Genomic DNA, 21,908 nt, shown 5'->3' with positions numbered 1-21,908 from the left:
TTGATGCATCTTTATCAGCTCCGTAAAAAACTGGATTTGCTACCAAGCAAAGGAGGCAACAGAAGGCAAGAAGCCCTGTCTCAAAATTTGCATGTTGGATTTTTTTTTAAATACATTTGCATTTAATAACAAGTAATACCAGAAATAGAGGGGAAAATTTGCTATGTGACAAATCATTTCTTTATTGTGTCCCACCCCTTGGAAAAAACTACCACAATCAACTCGAAGAGCACCAATAATATTAATATTTAATTTGGCAACTTGTACCACAGTAACTACACATTAGTCTCATCATCGTCCATATAAAATATCCATTTTAAGCAGGCTATCAAAGGGGAATAAATAATAGATATGAGAGGAGAGACTTGGTGGGAATGCTTTTTTTTTTTTTTTTTTTTTCATTTTATCATTTATCACAGGGCGGCTCAGGGTAGAGTGGGTTGTCCACTGATCAGGGTTGGTGGTTAAATCCCCGGCTCCCCCTGTCCAGATGTCAAAGTGTCCTTGGGAAACACACTGAGCCCTACATTTTCCCAATTGTAAAGTGCTTTGGATGAAAGTGCTATACAGATGCAGTCCATGAATTACTTATTCAGCAGAAATCAGCTATATCCTCATGCGGAGCTCTAGTTGCCTCACCCACAATGTGATCCAAGCATATAAACAAGCAGCCCTGGAGAATTTTGCTCAAGGACACTTCGGTGGGTAAGAAGCACATGACTCTGGTTGAAGGACACTGTCTCTGGCTACCATATTAAAATATGTTCAAGGACACAAAGACAAGAACAGAGACAATTATATTGCGAAATCAATGCATTTTTATTTTTTTCATTTTTAGGGAGATTTTTTTTTAAAGACGTCTGAAACATTTGTGGTGGCATCATTGCTGCTATAGCCTCTAAAAGACCTTGAATAACCAAAGTGCTAGAATAGTTACATTTCAATGGCTTCACTCTGTTAGTAAGAATTGTACATCAAAAAATCTGCTCAGGTGAAAACACATATCAAACAAAATTGACAAAATTGATAGTTCAACCATATCAAAGGATCCTCTACCCCCTGATTGACATAGTAGTATAAGGGGATGTGGTACAGCACCCTACCTGTCGTCCTTTAACCCCACCCCACCCCCCAAAAAAGTTACATAGTTTTCATGTCCACAGCATAGACATCAGCATACTGAGCCATCGCACCAGTAGAACACCACACTTGAACTACATGGGCATCTAATGAAAACCAATACAAAGATAATTCCTAATGTAAAGAAAAAAATTGCCAATGAGCTAGTGAAAACAATTCTATTCGACACTGCATATACAGACTCTCAAGCCTAAAAAGATCACACAGTTTCAGAGTTAAACACAATTTATTTAATGCTTAAATAATTGTTTTTGACCATCCAGTGTTTTTGTCATACAATATGCTATTTAGAGCTACAATCAAATAATGTCTTTATGTGTCCTTAATGTGAGTAGGTTGTAAATTAAGGAAATACTTCACCAAAAAATCCAAAATGAAATGCCCCAGTTTTCCTTAATACCACAGCAGCCATTTGAAAACCAAATTGACACACTGCTAAAATGATTACAAACAGTCTAACAGTGTACAGAGACTCCTACACCTTATAGCCAATACGCACAATACAGTTATAATTTTACAGCGAGCCAGCCTACTAGCATTTACATTCAGATTATTTCGTCCTTGTAGCAGAAGCTGCCCTCCGGTTTCACATAGACAGACAAGACATCACACCCTCAAGAAGCAATAGAACTTTTTTTCATCCTCCTCCCAACATGATAGATGTTTTAATGGCATCCTTTTTCAATTGAAAATATAAAATCGGTGACAAATGTTAGGGTTATATGTGTACACAGATAAAGGGTTGTATTTGTCATTTGAATACAGTGTTTGCAAACTTGTAAAAATTGTACTTAAAATAATGTGAACAGCATGCATGAAAATATGAGAACTCTGAAAGGCTGCTTTTTGTAGGATTAGATCCATTCCCACTTTGGGAATTACTGAAAGTTGATTTTCTGGAAATTTCTTCTGTTAAAATCAAACCAGCTCTTTTTTCATGTACAAACATTATACCTGCTCTAATAATTAATTATACAAGAACCCGTGAAGTTACACTCAAATCTTTAAAAGTGGAACTGTTTCAATAAATTTTGAAAGCACTTGAAAAGGCTGCTCTCCTCAGTGCGTTCTCAACCAGCAGCTTTCCCCTTTTTTAAGATTTTTACACATTGTAATTTTATATACAGAAAAAAAGCTTTCGTGTTAGTTTAAGTTTTAAAAAGGAAAGAAGAAAAAAATCCCCAAACAATTTACATCCTGACAACAATGGGTTCAAGAAAAAACTATAAGGCGAGTGTTGAAGTTGGATCAGAAGTGTTCCATTAGATTTTTTTGTGTGTTATTGTGTCTACTTCATTCTTTCCACCCATCGTGTGGATTGAGCTCTTGTGCCATCTTTGGTCACAGTTTGCACTTGTGTGGTTGTCAGTAAGGGAGTCATTTTCGTTTTCACAACAAACGACGCTCCTCAAAAAGCTCTCACAAATACCAGTGGACCGATGGCACGTATCGTCTCGCACAAAACAGGAAGCAGAATCATTGTCCACGGGTCCACCACAGTCAGAAAGTGAGAAAGCTCCCAGTCCTTTGACAGGAGGTGAGTTTTTCATGCTCATGCGTAAGTCAGAAGGGTCGCCTCCTCTCATGTGAAAACCATTTGTTTGAAGTGGATAGTTGCAGTCTGGACCCTCGTCTGAAGTCCTCACACAGGAACTCTCAGTCCTCTGAACACTTCATCCCAGGAAACATCTGACTTTGTTCCTGGAAGACACAAAATAGCACATCACATATTATAGCACATTAGTTTATAGATAACATTTCCCAGAATAATGATTAATGTCATTAAATTCAAGCACTTTTCAAGCACTTTCGAGATACGAGATAGCCTTTATCTAAATTGTTACTATAATGCAATTGCAAAAAATAAAGCTTTCTGAAGTCCTTTACACCCACAGCAATCAATGTATATTATCACTGTGCTATCACTTATTTTACCAGCTGTTCATATTAACTTTGATTGTATGTTTTGATTATGATTATTTAATGCTCATTTTCAGAGTAAGTGATCAACAGCAGACTAATGTAGCTATGAATAACGAGTGAACGCGCCAGGAGACAACAAACAAATATGAGGACAGGATTGTTTCATTTCAAACGGATTTTTGGTTTATGTGAGCAACTGTGTTAATGAAACAACAGATTATGTTGAAAATCAAGTTGTTTTTTTTGAAGGAGTATATTCAAATTTAAACATATTCCTAACCTTGAAAAAAATAACAGTTAAAATAAAGCATTTTCCAAACTCTCAAAATCTGTAGGAACCATGTTTAAAGAAAGCATTGGTGTAACCTCTCTTTCGTAAGAGACTACGACTCGACATGTGAAAACACTTTTTAAAGGGCAGAAAACTGTCACGAGCTCCCGTTCCTTTGTATGACAAAATGACAGCATGTTAACAAGACCTGATGGTCCGTGGGTTGTAATGGTGACCTCTGTTACCATGGAAACTCTTTGCCAGACTTCATTGTAGAGCCATATTATTTTCAAGTCAGTTTTGTACAGATGGACTGATTCACTGCAAACATAACATAAGGGTGAACAGCAGTAGGGATCAACAGTCTGGCCAGTGGGATAACCAACTCTTTTTGGATGCTGCAAAGCTATTGTGAGTTGGGGATTTAGTGGACAAAAACTGCCAATGGAGGGTATCAGTGGGGCAACATAATGCTGAGGTGTGTCATCTCCATCGGTCCTGTTCCCTATTCACACTCACGCTCAGGGCAGAAATGTTGCCAGAGGATAAACAGTCAGCCGTTTGCACTTTTGCGTCTGTGACAGAGCAACTATCTGGAGAGGGGTAAATCAAAGGAATTGTTTCACACTTTGGAAAATACTCGTTTGCTTTTTTGCTGAGTGTTAGATGAGAAGGTCAATACCACTCTCATGCATGTGCATTAGGTATAGAGCTGGAGCCGGGAGGTCATTGGCTCAGCACACAGAGGGAAGCAGCTAGCTCTATCCAGAGTTCAAAAATACAACTAGCAGCACGTCTAAAGCTCACTAATTAACACTATCTAAACAAACACAAACATGACGATGTTTTTTAGGTGGAGTTTTATGCTGTAAAAATCTTTGCAAATGAACAGTTTATCCAACTGTCCAGTGCTTATGTCCAGCATATTCACTGTTTGCTTGGTGTTACGAGATAGCTGGTGGTGCTGGCAGGCTTCTTTTTGAACTTTGGAGGGATTCAAGAAAGCAACAAAGCGAATGAGAATATTTGCCAAAAGGCTGTATTTTTCCTTTTGAGGAGAGAGTTCAGAGTCAATGCATGAGTTGACTATAGGAGTGAAGCACCACTAAAGCGAGTCAAGTACAAAGCAGAGAGAGAAGAGTACAGCTGTCGAGGGAATAGCTGATTGCAGTAGAATTGAACAGAGCAGCACAAAACACAGCTGAACAGAATGCAGGAAAGAGGGCGACGGTGCTGCAGCTGGGATGGAGCAGTGGAGTATTGCATGAATGTAATCATGTGGAAAAGAATGCAGCATAAAGAGATACAGAGGACAATAAAGCACTGATACATACAGCACAGAGATACACCCGCAAGGACAGTGTTACAGTGACAGAGAGTAAGCTACCGTACCTGGTGGAGCACAGCCATCCCTATGAGTGGAGCTTTTTATCCCCTGATCTTCTGTCATCCTTTCGCCTGCCATTTCTTGACCCCTGGCCCTGCTGGAAAACACACACGAGCATAGGTGAGACGTGGCATTTTGCTCTTCTCATAGGAGGAAAACAAGTTGTAAGCCAACACAAAGACCTGAAAGCAAACAGAGGCAAAGGAGAAAGCAGAAGTCCACACCGTGTAGGAACGGCAATCTGAAACTAGCAAGTGTTAGTCATCGCTTGATTGTTAGGAATATGATTAGGACTGAAAAACCACACACCAACCAGACACCTGGAAGGAGAAAAAATCCGCTATTATGAAAGAATCAGAAACAAAAGAGGCAGACTGTATTTTCACAGCAGAGTCACAGTACTCATTAGTCATACTGTTGACTAATCGGTTAAACACTTTTAAAAAGAACATTAAAACCACACAGTCAGGTGCATAGTCAGCACCCCCATTGTTATGCAAACACAACGCACACCACAGAGTGTCAAAGCACAACGTGCACAAGTACACACTTCAAATGGCTGCATTTATGCTTTTCGTTGCATTTTTGCCCAGAAGAGAGATAATGAGGACGATTATCCCAAACCAGTTAATCCAGTGTTAATCAAAAGTTCACCTCCACCACTGGCTGGAGGAAAACATCTGATCCTCTGTTTCACTTAAAGCTGCACTAAAACAGCAGTGAGATGTAACTCTGATGTGTAATCAGAGACAGCATTTCTTTAACCCTCTTTTCCCCTCTTTACATTATTCCTAAATAAGCTTTAGCACGATAATGTCACATATGGAATTATTCTATATATTTTCTACAGATTTTGTGTATAGCATTTTAAATGCATTTCAATGTAATTGGTCATGACAATATTCCCATCTTAATCTTAAAATACTATCAGTTTGAACTATGTTTGGCCACCTTTTTAATGATGGACCTGCAGCCGGGTTGAAGGGGTTTCTCATTTAGATCAGACTCAATGCTGTTTTTTGTCACAGCCCCGCTTTGTGATTTAGGCCGATAAAATAGGCGTGTGCAGCTTTAAGCCTAACATTTGCAATAGCTGTTGACCTCCCACCAATGTTCTCTAGGAACAACATTTAAGGGTATCTTCATGCCAACCTCTGACATGTCCTCCTGCAGAATGGGACTGAGCTGAAGGTCTTGGTGCCACGTGTCACCGCCTTGGTTTTCTGGTGTGGGAGTGGACACCCGCCGAATGACCTTCCTGATTACCTGCTTGTGGCAGAAGGATGTTGACAGAGGAGGAAAAGATCTGATGGTGTCTGCTTTTATAAAAACATAGAGCCGCTCTCCGTTTTATTTCAGATCTGGATGGGGAATGAAGTTATACGTTACTTTTCTACTGATGAGGTTACCATCTTGGTCCATGTAGTGTTCCTCTGTCATGGACTCGCCAGGGATATTCTTCGCTTGTTCTCCCTGCGAATGTTCGTAGTTAGCACATGAATAAAGGCTCACGACTGGCTTATTCAAACATGATAAAACAATCCTCCACCATCACCACACAGAAGCAGCACCCCAAGAGAGAATCTGCATGTCAGAAAGAGGCTGAGCGCTATGTTAGTCTTCAACCAGCCAATGTAAACACCACGGTACGAGGTACCATGAACTGTGACAGGCTCAGCAGTCATGAACACAAACACACCTTTGAACACACAAAGAGAGTAGAACTATCAGGACACCAAGCAGTAGCACTGCAATGCACACCAGACTGACCGGTCTAAACCAAACCAAACCAAACCAAACCAAACCAAACCAAACCAAACCAAACCAAACCAAACCGAGGCTCAGTCTAGCGTCTGCTCCAGGCTTTCGGGGTACCTTCAAAATGAGACGGCGTCTGAAGATTCTGGTGGTTACAGTCTGTTCTTCCTCTGAACCGGAATCTACACTAACCCGCTGCTGAGGAGGGTATCATAAAGTCATTACACACACAAACACACACACACACAGAGGGAGTTAGGAGGAGAAAGATGCACATGTATAGCCAAGAAAATGAGTTAGTTGAGACATTTTTTTGTCTTTTATGTACTTCAAGCCCAGAAACCTGCAATAAAACACTGATGTTTATATACTTTTTTAGCACAAATTACACCACAGAATTTGGTATTTCTCCTGCAATAGAATCACAATGCAATGCAGTGTTTTAGCAGTTAGACAATAAAGAGCATAATATTCAACACTTCATTCATTATTTCCTTGTAACATTACCTGTACTTTTTTCTCCGACACCAGTGCTCCCTCTTCCTTTCTGCCGTTCGATGATTCTGAGGAGCCGTCCTGAGGTGAGTGCTTTGAGTTGTCGCCGTTCTGTCGGGACCTCCCTGATTCTCCCCTAGATGAGGAAGTGATGGAGTCACTGGAGTTCTCTTGGCTGTTGGGTAAGAAACACAGACTTAGGATTGCAGTTGTCGCTTAACATAAAGAGCTGATAAACAGATAATCCGCAATGATTTCTGGAGACGATGCACCAGGAAAAGTGGCAGATTTGGAATTCAAATCGGTTGAAGAAACTGTTATTCTGGGAACAATATTTTGTTGTTTGTTCGGAGCATTTAGTTGTATAATACTTTTACCTTTCCCGCCTGTCTAGGAGGTCTGAGCTGACACTGCGGCCTGGTGTTGGCGGTTCCACATTGACGCTGGATGAATCACTGTGCCAACCTGAAAGTGAACACACGTCTTTTTCTGCCTGTTCAACCTGATCAAGAATCTCCTCAACACTGGCCTTGGTCATCTCTTCGTCCTCCTCCACCTCCTCTGTGCCTTCTTCTTTTTTCACCTCCTCCAACAAAGATCCCAGTGCCTCTTCTGTGATTTCTTTGTCTCCGTCTCCCTCCTCCTCTTCCTCACTGGATCCAGAATCACTGGGTTGACGTTCCTCAAGTGCCTCAACCCAGGCCTGAGGGGAGAGCTGAGCTACAGTCTGGTCCTCGACTGCCTCGTCCCCTTCTGATGTCCCGCAAATCTCTCTTTCCCTGCCACACAACCCTTCTTCGTCCTTAAACTGCAGTTCTCCATCTGTGTCATCCTGGTAGACTCTTTTCTCGATGTTCTCATCAACTTTTTGACCCTCAGGTGTTTCATCAATACACTCTTTGATGGTTTCTGCTTCTGTTCTACTGTCTTTTCCCACATCATGACACATTTCTATGAGATATCCTTCTGACAGATTCTGCACATCTCTTAACTCCTCCACCTCACGGGCTGCTTCCTTATTTCCATCTTGAATAAGAACGAGCTGTTCATTTGTCACATCTTTCTGTTCCTCTGCAAATCTCTCCTTCTGTTCCTCCAAAATGTTATTTTCTTCAGCCAACTTAGACCTATCTTTTGTTATCATCTCACACTTTCTCTCTACATTTTTAATCAAGTCCTGCTCTACCCACTTTTCCACTAATCCATTACCCTCTTCTATCTGTGCTGCAACCACCTCAACAACCTTCTCTGTTTCTTCTGTCACTTCCCTTTCACCTCCTTTCAAACCTACATCCTCCTGTACCCCATTTGGGGCACCCATCTGTGCTACTCCATCTCCCATTTGTGCTCTGTCAGGCGATGAAGGAGTTATGGATGATACTGATGAGAGTGAAGGGGACGATGTGGAGTAAGCCATGTCAATGTCTAACTCGCACATTGTGGGGAGGGAGTGTGACTTGGGCTTGTGGCTCAGCTCCATTTCTTGACAAGACCTGTCCTCCTCCTCGCTCAAAAGCAGCTGGTCGTTCAGAGCGATGTGGGGCTTTGTGACCTTTGAGGGGACAGGATCGGGGAGTTCAAAGGCAGGGACGGACAGGGCAAGCTCACAGGGTCTGGGCGGGCTCCTAGGAGGGCTGTCTGGCTCTCCGCTACCAGGCTCTATCTCCGGGCTCCAGGGCAGAGTCTGAGGCTGGGAGTCAGCCAGTAAAGGGGTGTCTGGTTCTGGGTAATGGTGGTGTTGGTGGTGGGCAAGGGAAGGGTTGGGGGTGACTGGGAGTTCGGGCTCCAGGAAGTGGGGGTTAGAGTGCAGTGCGGCGGGTGACTGCAGCTCCGCTAGGATGCTCTGATAATCTGTAGGTGACATGATGACAAATGTAGAGACATACACACACCGAAGCATGCCACAAAAGAATACAACACACCGCAAACACACACACACCCGAACACACACACCGTGTGACGTGGACAATGACACAGAGGCTGAAGTGTAAAGCATGTACCTAGACAACCATTAGCTGGGAAGGTGACATGTCAGCAGTCACTTACAATGGCAGAATGACAAACCAGTGTCAAACATATGCCGTAAAATGGAATAAATACATACAATATGTTTTACTGTATATGTTTGAAAATGCCATGTTCGACACAAAAATAATATTTCAGATATATAAAGAAGTACATTAAAATGACAGTGATCATAAAAGCAATGCCATGTTTATCAGTAGTTGATTTTCAGTGAGTGTTCATTCAGAAGTTGTGTTGAGGTAAAGCATTGAAAGTGGGACACATTAGTGACATAAGGCCATATTTATCATTATTCCTGCCGCGTGGGATGTGATGAGTGTAAGATGTTAATGTTTGCCAGGGTGTTCTGTTGCATGCTAACATGAGAAAGTTGACAGATGAGAGATGTGAGAAGGAACAGGGGAGGAGAAGGAACGAGATAAAGGATAGAGCACGCTAAATTAATATTTCCATTGTGGAAGGGTCAGTGCGAGTTTGAGTGGGAGGTGGAGGATTGGAGGGCGCATAAGAACACTGGCAAACAGGACAGGGAGACAGGGAGCGGAGAGGAGGGGAGGAAGGACTGGGGCTAGGACAACGGGACCCGGAGGGAGAGACGGGAGGGAGAGCAGACAAGGAGAGAGGGGAAACAGGGCGGGAGGAGGAGGCGGTGACAGAAGGTGAGGCCCTGCCTGAGGGTGAGGAGGGGATGGGAGAAACAGGTATGGTGATGGATTCAGGTTGATTAGGACCAACAGAGGTGGGTACAAAGGTGAGGTTGGTGGGTGTGGTTGAAGTTACAGAAGGGGAGATAGATCCGGTCAGTGTGAGAGGGGATGTATTCGGTTCTGCTTGTGAAGTCAGCGAGGTGAGTGTTGGGGAGGGTGGGACAGAGGTGGGAGAGGCTGGAACGGACGTAGCTGAAGAAGGAACTGGTGGCGGAGAGTTAGCGGCAGACGAGAAAGGTAAAGGTGAGGTGATGAGGGGGATCGGGGAGGACGGGTGGGGTGAGAATGGGAAGGCAGGAGATTGGCGAGGGTCAGCAGGGGAGCATTGAGGGATGACGCATGGGGAAGGAGGGGAGAGGAAGTTGAAGTGTGACGATTCAAACGGCGCTGGAGGCGCCAAGTCTTTGAGCGAAATGGAGGACTCGTAACTGGGAGAGCGGCGTGAGGAAAAGGGGCGGCAGTGAGGTGCTGTAGTGGCTGTGAGAGGAGTGGGTGGGGGTGTTGGGGTCAGTGTTGGAAAGAAGGGGCTGGGTGTCTGCAGGATGAAGGCAGCTTCACTGCTTCTTGGTGTTAAAGGGATAATTATGCAAACTATGGGAAAGGAATAAGGTAAGATATATACAAAAGAGACATAAAGAAAGAACAAGTGAATTGGATGAAGAGGGAACCAGAATACACAAAAGACTGTTTAATGTGAAACATGCGGCACAACAAGACGATGAATGAATAACATGACTGAGGGATGTGTGGAGGAGGAGGAGGAGGCACTTGAGGGATGAATAAGGAGAGGGCACACGTAGATATCAGCAACACATGACTCTTAATTCGTTAAGAGCTGTTATGTGCTGTTATCAGCAGTGTATACTGCTGTGTGGAGGTGATGGGAGTCAGGAGGAGGAGGAGGAGGAGGAGGAGGAGGAGGCAGTCTGGTTTCACAGAGGAAGAGATTCTCTCATCTAGCCTAGGAAGGCACAGAGGAACTGGAGGAGAACTAGGAGAACTAAACTAAATCAACAGAGGAAAGCAGACTCTACAGGGTTATATCATTTCTACTCAACTCAGACGTAATTTAAAAAAAAACATTTAAAGCAGTATGTAGTAAGCAGCATGCACTTAGAATGGGATTTTAACAGTGGATATTACTCATTTGTGACAACTGGACACACTATTGTGATTTGTAGAGGAGCATTCACATTGAGCAAGACCTGATTTAAATAAAAATGGTGGTTAATTCAACGGAAGTCAATTCAAATCAGTGCAAGTGTTAAAGTGCTATTAAAACATGTTTATAATCAGTGGTGGAACGTAACTAAGTACTGTACTTGTGTAAAACTTCAAGGTATTTGTACTTTACTTGAGGATTTCCATTTTCTGATGCTTTATGCCTCTACTCCTTTACAATTTAGAGGCAAATATTGTGCTTTTTACTCCACTACATTTATTTGACAGCTTTAGTTATTAGTTACTTTGCAGATTTAGTTCAATAATGATGAAGATAAAATTGTATTGATCACTATGTAAAGTAGTTAACCCACTCACTCTTACCAGCTTCAACATTTAAGTGATGAGCACATTAATGCATCAATAATTCTAATCCAATAATATGCATTATTCTGAAATGTCAGAGTGCATAATAAGTACTATTACTTTTTTTTTTATTTCAAGTACATTTTAATGCTAATACTTTTGTACTCCCACTCAAGTAAAAATTTAAATGCATGACTTTTACTTGTAACAAGAAGCACAAGATCTGAGTACTTCTTCCATCACTGGCTATAATTTAATTTGGAAAGCAAGATGGATTATTGAAGTTTAAATAGAATAACATAATTATTTCAATGGCACATAAACTGTAAAGCAGGGAAATCAGGAATGCACTTGGGGAACAGTAGGAGCCAGTTGTCCAAATCTGACTGTAAATCAACTTCTCTAGAGATTTACACAAGGACTCTATGTGAGTATGTGATCCATGCATTGGCACAACAAAAGGTAGCAGGGAGAGGTAAGAGGTCAGCTAGACAGAGCTAAACTTTACCATCAGCCTGATCCCGGAAAACAGCGTTATCATCGGCAAAACATCTCGTGCCTGAAATGTTACCATAGTCAAATATTGGGCCCTCCAGTAAAGTCACAATATCCATCCGATTGACTTTGGTCAGCACTGCAGTTAAGGCATCCGCTGTGGGGAAAAAGAGAATCAAAAAAAGAGATATTAGTTAAAGTAATTTTGTTCTTGAAAGGGGCAATAAAGACAATAAGGCTCTTCCTAAATTTAAACATCTTCCAGACTCTACAGTGGCGCTTGAAGACTTCTAAACAGATGAGCGATAACAGTGATGAAAAAAGAGGCAGAGAGGTATTGAGGACAAAAGACCTCCTTAATACCTAGAGGGTACTCTGAGTAAGATGGTACACACACACATGTTCATCAAAACAACAACAACAACAACAACAACAACAACAACGACAACGACAACAACAACAACAACAACAACAACTTAATTTTAATGAGCTAGCATTAGAAGTTTGTCTTTTCAAGGTGATAAACTAGCCTTAAAGGCCACCTTTGCTGTAGCTATATTTAGCTGTAGCTACTAGCTGCCATTTGTCAGTTAGCTCAGTTAGCTGGTCTGCTAGTGGCCTTTTTAGCTGAGTGGAGTCTGCCCTGAGAGCTCGGTGCACCAGGGGAGTGTTGTTGTTTACACCGTCGTTAACAGAACTGCGCTAAGCAGCCTCCCAGCCAACATGGCCGGATTGAGAGTGCACGCAGTGATTATTGGCCTGAACTAGACTGCGACTCCGGGCACGTCCAAGGTGAAGACAGACAAGCCATGAGGTGAGTTTTCCTTGGTTGACTTGGATTAAAGTGTGTTTTACGACCAGTTATCTTGGCTCTTTAGCTTGTCTGAAACTTAACCCCAGAAGAGACCTTTGACTTAATGTCAGAATTACTTCTTCTGTTGATAATATTAGTTGACTTTATCAGTGTTTTAAACTACTACTACTAATCAAGAGCAGAGAGGCTGAAAAGAGTGGGAGAGAGGAAAAAAGAGATATGAAGGGACTAGAAATGTGGACTAAAAAATAAGATTTTCAGTCGTAAAAATAGTCTTACTTGTGGCGTTTTTCCCTTCCCGACTGACCCATTTCTTAAGTAGCATGAAGCTCTGTGCTGTCAGAGAGTTGGGATTCTCTAGTCTGATGTGGTTGATCTCATCCACTGTGAAGTTCATCTCCCGAGCCAACTCTGTGATAGGACACAGATAGCAACTCAGACAAAAGCATTCAAACTTTAATGTATAGTCCTTAAGTGTCGGCCATGTTACTTACAGTGCAAACATACGGACTGCAGAGGATAACAGACAATACACATATTTGTATTTTAATATGATTCAAGCCCTGTGATTTACGAAACAGCTTTAAACTCCAGTTGTCTCATCACTACATTTAATTTTTGTCTATAACAAAGAGCTTGCTTTATTCCTTTTTGCACTTAGCAAAAGATCTTGAGCTCCTCCTTTTCAGGGATGCAAGAGCTAAGACTCTTTGCAGCTTATTCTGTTAGCCTGAAGATGGCAGTAAATAACAGGGTTTCAAAAGGACAAGGCCACACAGAGAAAGTTAGGGAGACAGGGACTGAGAGAGAGAAAAGGAGCAATATGCAATGCTTCTCACCTGTCCAACTGAGTCCCAGGTGATCTGCAACGATAGCCATGCGCAAATCTGTTCGCTCACAAGGACTTTGGGGACCTGGGAAGATAGAGGACAATGACTCATCAATAACCTTCACATTCCTCTCCCCCAGTACACGAATGTAAGTGAAAAATGAACATGTGCTTAATTTTCCTTTTCTGGCCACTTATTCAGCAGAATTAATGACAATAATTAAGGCACTGTTAAAAATATTAACATTACATTGGTTACTGTAGTATAGTTTCAATATAGTTGTACTATAGGTTCAATTATTTCCCCTGGATGGCAAGAAAAGGATATTTCACATTAGAGACATTATGGGCAACTTAAATATGTTCATCGAGTAAGTGGTGCTCTGTGACTGTTTGTGGTATGTATCCTCTAGGCAGGCAGTAACTGTCATGAGAACCACACAAAACAAAGCATAACATGACTCTCAACAACAGACTCGTTGTTCTACAAATATAGGGTGGAAAGGTCTATGTTAGAATCTAAAATGTCAACATGCGTAGACGCTTTTGTGTGTTCTTTGCCAACACTAGTTAGTTTAAATGACAATTTATAGCACGAAATATTCTCTAAGAACAAACCACTATATTAGCTTGGTAGCCACCCCGCACAGACAGACAGACAGACAGACAGACCAGGGAGTTGTCAAAAAAGGGACTGGTTGTGCCAGTGGACCAGTCACTACTACTGGCATGCTCACTCTACTATACAGAGGTTAAAAAGGGTTGAAAGAGGGGAACAGAGGAAAGAGAATCTTGCAACAAGGACAATACAGTAGACAGTACATCAATGACAAAAAAGAAATAAATTTAAATGACAGCTACTGTTCTGAAGAGAATATGTAAACACGCCACAGGCATTCCAGTCAATCCATTAAACGATCACAACGATGTCATGCAACTAAAAGTGAAGTATAGAAATATATAGATGTATTTTAAACATAGTGTGAAAGTTTTACAAACTAGGCTTGATCTCCGCGATGGGAGGCGTTCGAGACCCTGTGAGTCCCTGACTGCCCTCCTTCCCACCAGTCCGCCTACTCCTCCTGCTTCTCTCACTGCCGGAGGCCCTGTCCGTCGTCGCCACCTTTGCCCTTACGGACGCGGCCCCGGCCTCAGCCCTCGAACCTCTACCAGACCTGGATGAGCGGGAGGGCTGGGAGGGCTGGGAGGGCTGGGAAGGCTGGGAGGCGTCCGACAGAGAGGTGCTCCGGGAGGTGCTGTCTTCCTCCGACTGCTCTGTCTGCGTCTTTTTCTCCTCGTCTGACAGGCGGTCCACCAACTTTAGCGTCTCCCCGCTAATGCCTTTAAAGTATTCGATGGTGCGCTTACAAACCTCACTAGGGTTCTCCTGTCTGTCCTGTCTACATGCTCCCTCAACCGTGACATTGCTGACCTGATGCCTGTCCTTCAGTGGTAGCCTTGCGGGTAACTGTATGACTGCCCTATCTGTGTCCAGTGCCCTTATTGGCTGTGAGGTAACCCGAACTGAGACAAGTGAGCTAGTTGTGGCAGCAGCACTGCTCTTTTTAACACCCTTGATTGGTATTCTAGACCTGGGCTCTACTTTGGCTATGGCTGGCTCTCCTCTTTTCCTGACCTCGACGGTCACTGCTTGTTTGGGCTTCTGTTTGCCTATGGCTGTTCCCTGTGTGTGAAATGACCATCCTGATGCTTTCACTGGGAGCCTCGACTTGGGCTGCTTCACTTCACTTTCTTTAACTGTTTCATTTTTCAACTCCTGCTCTTGACTGCTGTTGTGTACTTCTACTCTCTCTTCTAAATCCCTACAGCACAGTGTTTCTATCCTGCTAGCTTTCTGAAGAGTGGGTTCAGAGGAGGACTGCAAATTAAACACCACACTACCACATTGAATGTAGTTGGCCTGAACGCTGGAGGACTCAAGGTTATTATTGTTGTTGCAGTTTTCAGAGGGGTAATCTCTTTTCTCTAACTTGGGTTCAGCATGTCTACTTGCCTGGCTTTCTGTACACTGACCCTCAAGACTGATGTATTCTGGCACCATCTGACCCTCTGACATCTCAGCTTTACAATCAGTGAGATCCCCTGAGTCTTTTTTCACAGTTATAGAGGCAGCTATGCCCATTTTAATAGGAGTGCGTAATTTGGGGTCAACCTTAGAGGCTGTGATTGTGCATGAGGAGGCGGTCTCAGCTATGGCTTCACAGGTGGGGGCATCAGTACCAGTATAGCCAGTGTCACTGCCAGGCTGTGCAGGGCTGCATTTTGCTGTTGTTGCTGCTGGTGTAGTTGGTGTAGTGCTGCTGTCTGTGGTAGTATCTATAACCTTCACCATCCCATCTACTGTGGCCCTCTCCCCTGTTTTTGACTGGGAGGAAATTACCCCCAGGATCTTGCCCCCTCTCCCCTTTTCCCCTGTTTTAGGGTCAGAGGAATGCTCACCAATCTGGAAAAATTGAAGCCTCTCTTCAACAAAGTCCCGCTTGCTCATGTCAATAGCACCACTGCGGGTCATCTCAAACATCTTCCCTTCGTGGAAAGGGAAGGGGTTAGGCTCACTAGTCGGTGTGCTCTCATCAGTCGGTGTTCGTGCGGGGGTTGTGTCAGGTGTTGTAGCCTGTGATTTGTCCTCCACCGATAAACCAAAGGGCTTGGGGTCCTCCTCTTTTGTTTTGGACTCAAAAACTCCATCATTATCACCCCCTTTGGTGGACCAGGGGTCAAAGTCCAGTCCTTTCGTGGCAACAGTTTTGAAGGTTGAATTCAGCTCTTCTTCAAGTTGGTAGCCAAAGTAGTTTTCTCCAAAACCCTGCCTATCTGGATGTCTTCCTTCAAGAGTATAATCTTTTTCATCTCCACTGCTTTTCACTGATGATGTGCTGGTTTTAGTTTTTCCGTTATCCCCCCCCTCCTCACATTTCTCTTCCTCTATCACTTCGAGTTTTGACTGACTAAATGAGCGGTCGGTTGTTTTTCCATCATTGGATAGACTAGATGTCTTTGGGTCCTCGCTCAGTCCGTCATCCTCATCCTGAAGGTCATAGCCGTCTAAAGAGTCTACCTCAGTTGCATCTGTGTCATGGGAGAACTCAGCAGTGGTTGCTATGGAGCAGTCTGTGATTGACTGGTCATTGCCATTTTGGTCAAAGTCAGCATCCTCCCCCTTTACGACACCATTGATTCCAGACTCCTTATTTCCATTTTTCTCGTGTTTTTTTTGTTTTGTGCGTTTCTCTCCCTCCTCTTTCATTTTGAAGGTGTACTTTTTGATAGGGATGGGATGGAAGACAGACTCGTCATCACTAGAGTCGCTATTATCAGCTCCAGGGGGAATAGGGGATGGGGGTTGGACCCTGATGATTGGCTCGGCTAAGAGGTGCCTATCATGCTCCTCTTGGAGGTTGACCTCCATCATCTCGGTCTCTGCCTCAGAAGAAGCACATGACCCCCTTTTCTCAGGGTCTGACTGTTCTGTTTCTAAAGGAGGAGGGGGTGGAAACTCTATATAAGCCAGTCTTTTCTCCTTTGGCTTCTGTCTCTCTCCATCCTGTTTTTTACTGTAATTCTCTGAGGAAGCTAGCTTAGGTTTTTCCTTCGAGGGCTCCTTGTAGATGAAGGTCTTCCCTTCGTCCTCCTCAGACTCCTCTGGGATAGGGCTTGGCATGCCAGGCATGAAGCCTATCACAGAGTCTGGTGTTCTTGAGGTCAGACTCATTTCCTCTGAGCTGGGGGTCTCAGGGGTAACAGGACTTTTCCCAGAGCTATCCATGAAAGTCACTTGTTCTAGAGTGTCATCTTCTGGACTTCCTTGAGGAGATGGAGATTGCTTTTGCTTGACAGTGTAAAATGCACCTCTAGTCTCATGCACTGTCCTACTCTCATGGCTTACTATCTTTTTGTACGTTCCCAGCTGTCCCGAGGCTGTTTCTTTCTCATACTGCTTTCCCACTTGGATGCTAACATACACAGGTAAGGGTTTAATATCTTTGAAACCCTCTGTGACTACTACTGGAGTTACTTGATCCAAATACTCTACTTGGTCAATATCAACTCCATTACACACTACATTTGACTGGCTACTGTCTGATGAGTCTGTGGATTTTCCCACTGATGATCCATGAGTAGACTTGTTTGATTCAGAGCTGCTGTGTAACCGATTTCTAGCTAAAGTAGGTATATGAGACCTCTCATATGGCTCAACAGAGGCATCTAATTTTATAGTGGTGGATTTGTGATTTTCTGGGAAATTAGATGGCTTTCTTACAGGAATTTGTGATTCCGAGTTTTTTTTTAGACTATCATTGCTATTTGGACTTTCTCGGACAACAAATTCTGTGTAGATTATTTTCTTGGTGGTTTCTTGTCTTTGGGAATCACTACTATTGCCATCTTTCATAGAATCATGGATTAACGAATGAGATAGTTTGGGAGATTGTGGCTTATAGTTGCCATACTCTTGGCTCTCCCAAGTTTTGAATAACTTTTTCTCTTCCTTATCTTTTCCACTGGTCTCATTCTTGGTTGAGGAGTTGTTTGATTGGCTATCAAGACATCTCCTCTGGTTTCCTGGACTATCTGGTGTTTTTGGAATGTTTGAACCAGCAAACACCTGATACACTGGTAGCCTACTTTCCTGGAGTTTCCTAATAGGAGGATTTGAATTTTGGCCGCCCTGAGGACTTCTATCTTGCCTTTGAGCCTCTTGCTCAAACTTTAACCTTGCTGCACTCACTTTGGAAGAGGACATTTGAAAAGGTTTAGGGCTTTCACCTGTGCTTCCCTGCGATTTACCATCTCCTTGTTTTCTTCGGTCTGAATCGCTGTACTGCAGCAATACTCTTCTCTCTGGACTGCTCGGTAAGCTGGCACATTTCCTGTCACTGGAGCTGAACCGGTCTCTGAGCCTTTCTCTGCTCCACTCTTCCCCACTACCCCCATTCCTATAGGCTGACCTCTCTGGACTGCTGTGTGTAGAACTGGGCCCTGACCGTGATTCTCTGAAGTCTGGTCTACGAGATTTTTTCTCTGGAGATGAGAGCTCATCGTTGAGCTGTTCTGTTTTATCACGAAAGAATTGAGATACCTCGCTGAGTTTTTCCTCTGCCTCCTTTACAGTCCTGTCCACTCTGTCCTCATACATAAGCTGTTCTCTGTCCTTATTCTGTGTGTCATCTGAGACACGCATCCAAACAGACTGCTTTGGACTACCAGGCTCAGAAGAATACTGCAAAAGTGTCAGCTTGTCAAAGTTATCATCGACATTGGCCATTCTTCCAGATTTGTCAAACACATTTCTCGACGACCTGAAGACATACTCTGTCCTTGGCCCAACCGATCTACCCTCACTGTGACTGCTTCTGTCTGGTGAGTGGAAGCGAGACCTATCTCTCAGGTATTCCTCTGTGTCAGAATGAGACTGGTCAAATTTCTCTGAGAGTAGCATTTTCTCTGCAAAATTATAAGACTCTCCCCTAAGCTCTGATGATTCATCCTCGTTGTACTCAACAGATTGCTGACTAAGCAACTTTAGTGTTTTGTAAGAGTCATCTCCCATGAGCTGGGCTGAACTAGGACGACTGTCTTCCTCTTGCGACATGGGTGTGTTTACTCTGGGTGAGTCAAGATACACTGGTAGTGATTCCTCTGGCTCCTCTTCTTCCAGTCTATTCCCTGGGTAGTAATACATTTCCTTCTCTGCGTGGTTTTTCGTTTCTCTGATGATGACCTCTGTGGGTTCTGTTTTATTGCCTTTTTCAATGTGCACCTCAATTATTCTTTCAACTTTAGGTTTGGAGTTGATGTCCTCCAGGACTCTTTGTGATGTTTCCTCATTGCCAGGCTTGTGTTCAAACAGTCCAACTAGCTCTCGAGAAGGGTCCTTGCCTGACTGAAAAGCCTTCATTATGTCATGCACAGACATAGTTTCCTCACACCTCTCCGATGCTGCCTCTTTGCCATGCGGTTTGTGGTACACCATCCTGGTGGTGGTAGTGATGTGAGTCTCCTCCTTAACCCTCATCCCTTTTCCCATTGGATCTTCCTCAGGGCTGACTTTTATTGAGTAGCATTTATTCTGTTCTGGAGTTGATGTAGCTTGATTCAGAGACCCTTTAGCATCTGAATCAATATATCTGACAGGCTGTACATCCTCCATTGCAGGTTGTTTGTTGTCCTCTGGGGGCTCATAACTCCTGATGACATGGACAACCTCAGTTCTAGTCTCAGTGATCACTGGGGGAACTGGGATATCCTGAAAAAGGGCCTTGGGGCCCATGCCTTCTGCGCTCTGAGGGGCAGAGGGTGTCCTTTCACTCCTGGTCTCAAAGCCACTGTCTGAGAGCGGGCTTTTATCCTGTTCATGTGAGATATCGTCAGGGGATTCAAGAACAGTATCTGCTCCAAAAAGTGCATCTGCTACCTTACTGATCTCTTTGTCTGAAGGTGAAGAGCGCATGTTTGTTGGAGGCATTTTGAGTTTATGCTCTTGAACTGCTATGGTGGGTTTCAGGACACGTTTCTGCTTCTCCTTGCCCTCTCCTTCTCTCTTGCCCTCATCTGGTTTATGCTTTGTATCAGGCATTTTGGAGAAAGAGCTGCCACCAACATCATTGACCAGGTAGTCAACTACTTTGGAGAGATTGAAATCTCTATCTGGTATCGTTTTTGTTTTGGTTTGAGGAACCACAGTCTCATATCTTGGTGGATAACTCCAATTACTTGGTGGTTGTTCAACTTGTACTTTTGAGAAGTGTATGTCATCCAAAGAACCCCTTGGCAGGGAAACTCTACCATCCTTCACAGCATCTTTTGCAAGGATTTCACTCACTTTTACCAAATCTTGTTTTACTTTCTCCACAATCCTATATGGCTCCTCGTCCTCTATCTTAGCCTCTTTGGGAGAATCAGACTGAAATCCTTTATTGGCTGTGGAATTTGGGTCTGTCTGTAAAATGGCTGACATGCGTATCAAGTCCTCTTTCATTTCAGCTACATCCTTCAGAATTTCTTGGCTGGATGACAGTGGTGATGTGGTGTTTGATTTCAGGCCAGCAGAGAAAAGAGGGGCTTTGATAGGGGAAAGAGTTCTGGCAAAGGAAGACTGCAACTGAGCATTCACCTCAGGGTGCATGGTCTTCCGCGGGGACAGAAGTGCAGCAGCTGACTTGGACACCTCAGGTAACTTTTTAAAATGGGTCTCTGGCAGCACATTAATAACAGAGTACACTGGAACAGTCATTGTGCTGGATGTTACAGCGGTGGTGGCATTAGGAGAGGATCTTAGAGATGCATACAGGGAATTAGAAGCTGATGATCTAATGGACTGATATGAGGAGGATGCAGAAGAGGACATGGACTTCAATGTGCCATAGCCTGCAGAACAAGAATTTAATGTTTTTTCAACCTCATCAAAAGCTGCGTTGACACTTGTAGTCGCAGCATTGGTGGTTGCTTGTATTCTCTCTTGCAGACTGCTTGTGAGAAGAGATGTAGGGGATGAAGAGCGGTACTGTGTAGGTGACACAGTTCCATTGATTAGAGCTGCAGCACTTGGAGAGGTGTTGGATTTAAGCGGTGATGAAAGAGCAGAGAACAGGTTTCTTGCAGGGCCGATAGCATCTGCAGCAAAGGAACGCACAGATGAGAGACCAGGGACTGTTTTTATAGGTGAGGAGGAAGATGCTGTGCCACTAGAGCCCGCCATAACAGTCTTGTACGGCAGAGGTGAACTGAACATACTCAGAGAAGATTTAGGGGAGGTTGGTGGTGTCAGGCCTATGGATGTTCTCTCAAGAAGAGGGCTTCCTCCTCCAGAGGCAGTTAAAGGAGGGGTCCTAGCAGACAATGCTGCCAGTCCTTTCATAGATATTGAATCTGGGGCACTTTTACCTGGTGAGGCCAGGGGACTGGGGGTGACCTGGACTGGGTACTGGGCTTGCTGAACTACAGTTTTTATAGGAGAGGAGATGGTTCTGTAAGATCGGATGGGAGAGGCCATGTCACTAACTGACTTAACAGAAGAGGCAGGGGATCCAGGGATGTTGGTCTTGATGGGGGAGGCAGAGTTGATGGACCAGACAGACTTTAATGGAGAGGCAGAGGGCGTGTTGGATGACGAACTGGAGAGGGAGCCAAACCCAGACTTGGCTTGGCCAGGGACGGCGACAGGAACAGGCGACCACGCCTGATAAGATCTCGTTGAAAAGACAGGTTTGTGAGGGTAGCTAGAAGGCTGTGTTCTCGGCGAGCTTCGATCAGTTGTTTCTTCAACAATAATTTAAATGAAAAGCAATAAGGAAGTAAACATAAAATGTAACGGAAAATAATTTGAAATAAAACATAAAAACCAGAAAGAGAAATTTGAGTCAGTCAGAAACAGTATCATTCACAGGAGCAAGACAAATTTTTACGAATTTTACATGAAATGTAAGAAAGGCCCTTATTCAAAAACCCAGGATGATATGACAAATGATGATCTAAAATCATGACTAATGACAAAATGTGTATAATAAACAATAGAG

General features: G+C 43.5%; 1 protein-coding gene across 40 annotated transcripts in view; it reads right to left on the bottom strand.

Annotated features, from left to right (window-relative positions):
• Positions 1 to 795: 795 nt before the first annotated feature.
• Positions 796 to 21,908, bottom strand: part of LOC139340857 (ankyrin-3-like) — a 125,261-nt gene continuing 104,148 nt past the window's right edge. For 26 of the 40 annotated variants that reach the window (XM_070976893.1, XM_070976904.1, XM_070976900.1 and 23 more), the window contains 8 exons: positions 14,371 to 21,651; positions 13,382 to 13,456; positions 12,822 to 12,953; positions 11,742 to 11,885; positions 7,352 to 8,825; positions 6,987 to 7,149; positions 4,727 to 4,818; positions 796 to 2,841 (listed from right to left, as the gene is read on the bottom strand). In XM_070976893.1, coding sequence (XP_070832994.1) covers positions 4,747 to 4,818; positions 6,987 to 7,149; positions 7,352 to 8,825; positions 11,742 to 11,885; positions 12,822 to 12,953; positions 13,382 to 13,456; positions 14,371 to 21,651 — 9,341 coding nt within the window. In that variant the 3' untranslated portion in view covers positions 796 to 2,841; positions 4,727 to 4,746. Of the gene's footprint in view, positions 2,842 to 4,726; positions 4,819 to 6,986; positions 7,150 to 7,351; positions 8,826 to 11,730; positions 11,886 to 12,821; positions 12,954 to 13,381; positions 13,457 to 14,370; positions 21,652 to 21,908 lie in introns of those variants that run through there. The other 14 variants (XM_070976931.1, XM_070976933.1, XM_070976932.1 and 11 more) reach the window with 11 other exon arrangements.

This window comes from Chaetodon trifascialis, chromosome 13 (genome assembly GCF_039877785.1).
Source record: "Chaetodon trifascialis isolate fChaTrf1 chromosome 13, fChaTrf1.hap1, whole genome shotgun sequence".
NCBI lineage: Eukaryota > Metazoa > Chordata > Actinopteri > Chaetodontiformes > Chaetodontidae > Chaetodon > Chaetodon trifascialis.
Note: the sequence above shows the minus strand (reverse complement) of the source record. Positions and strands in the feature narration are given on the sequence as shown.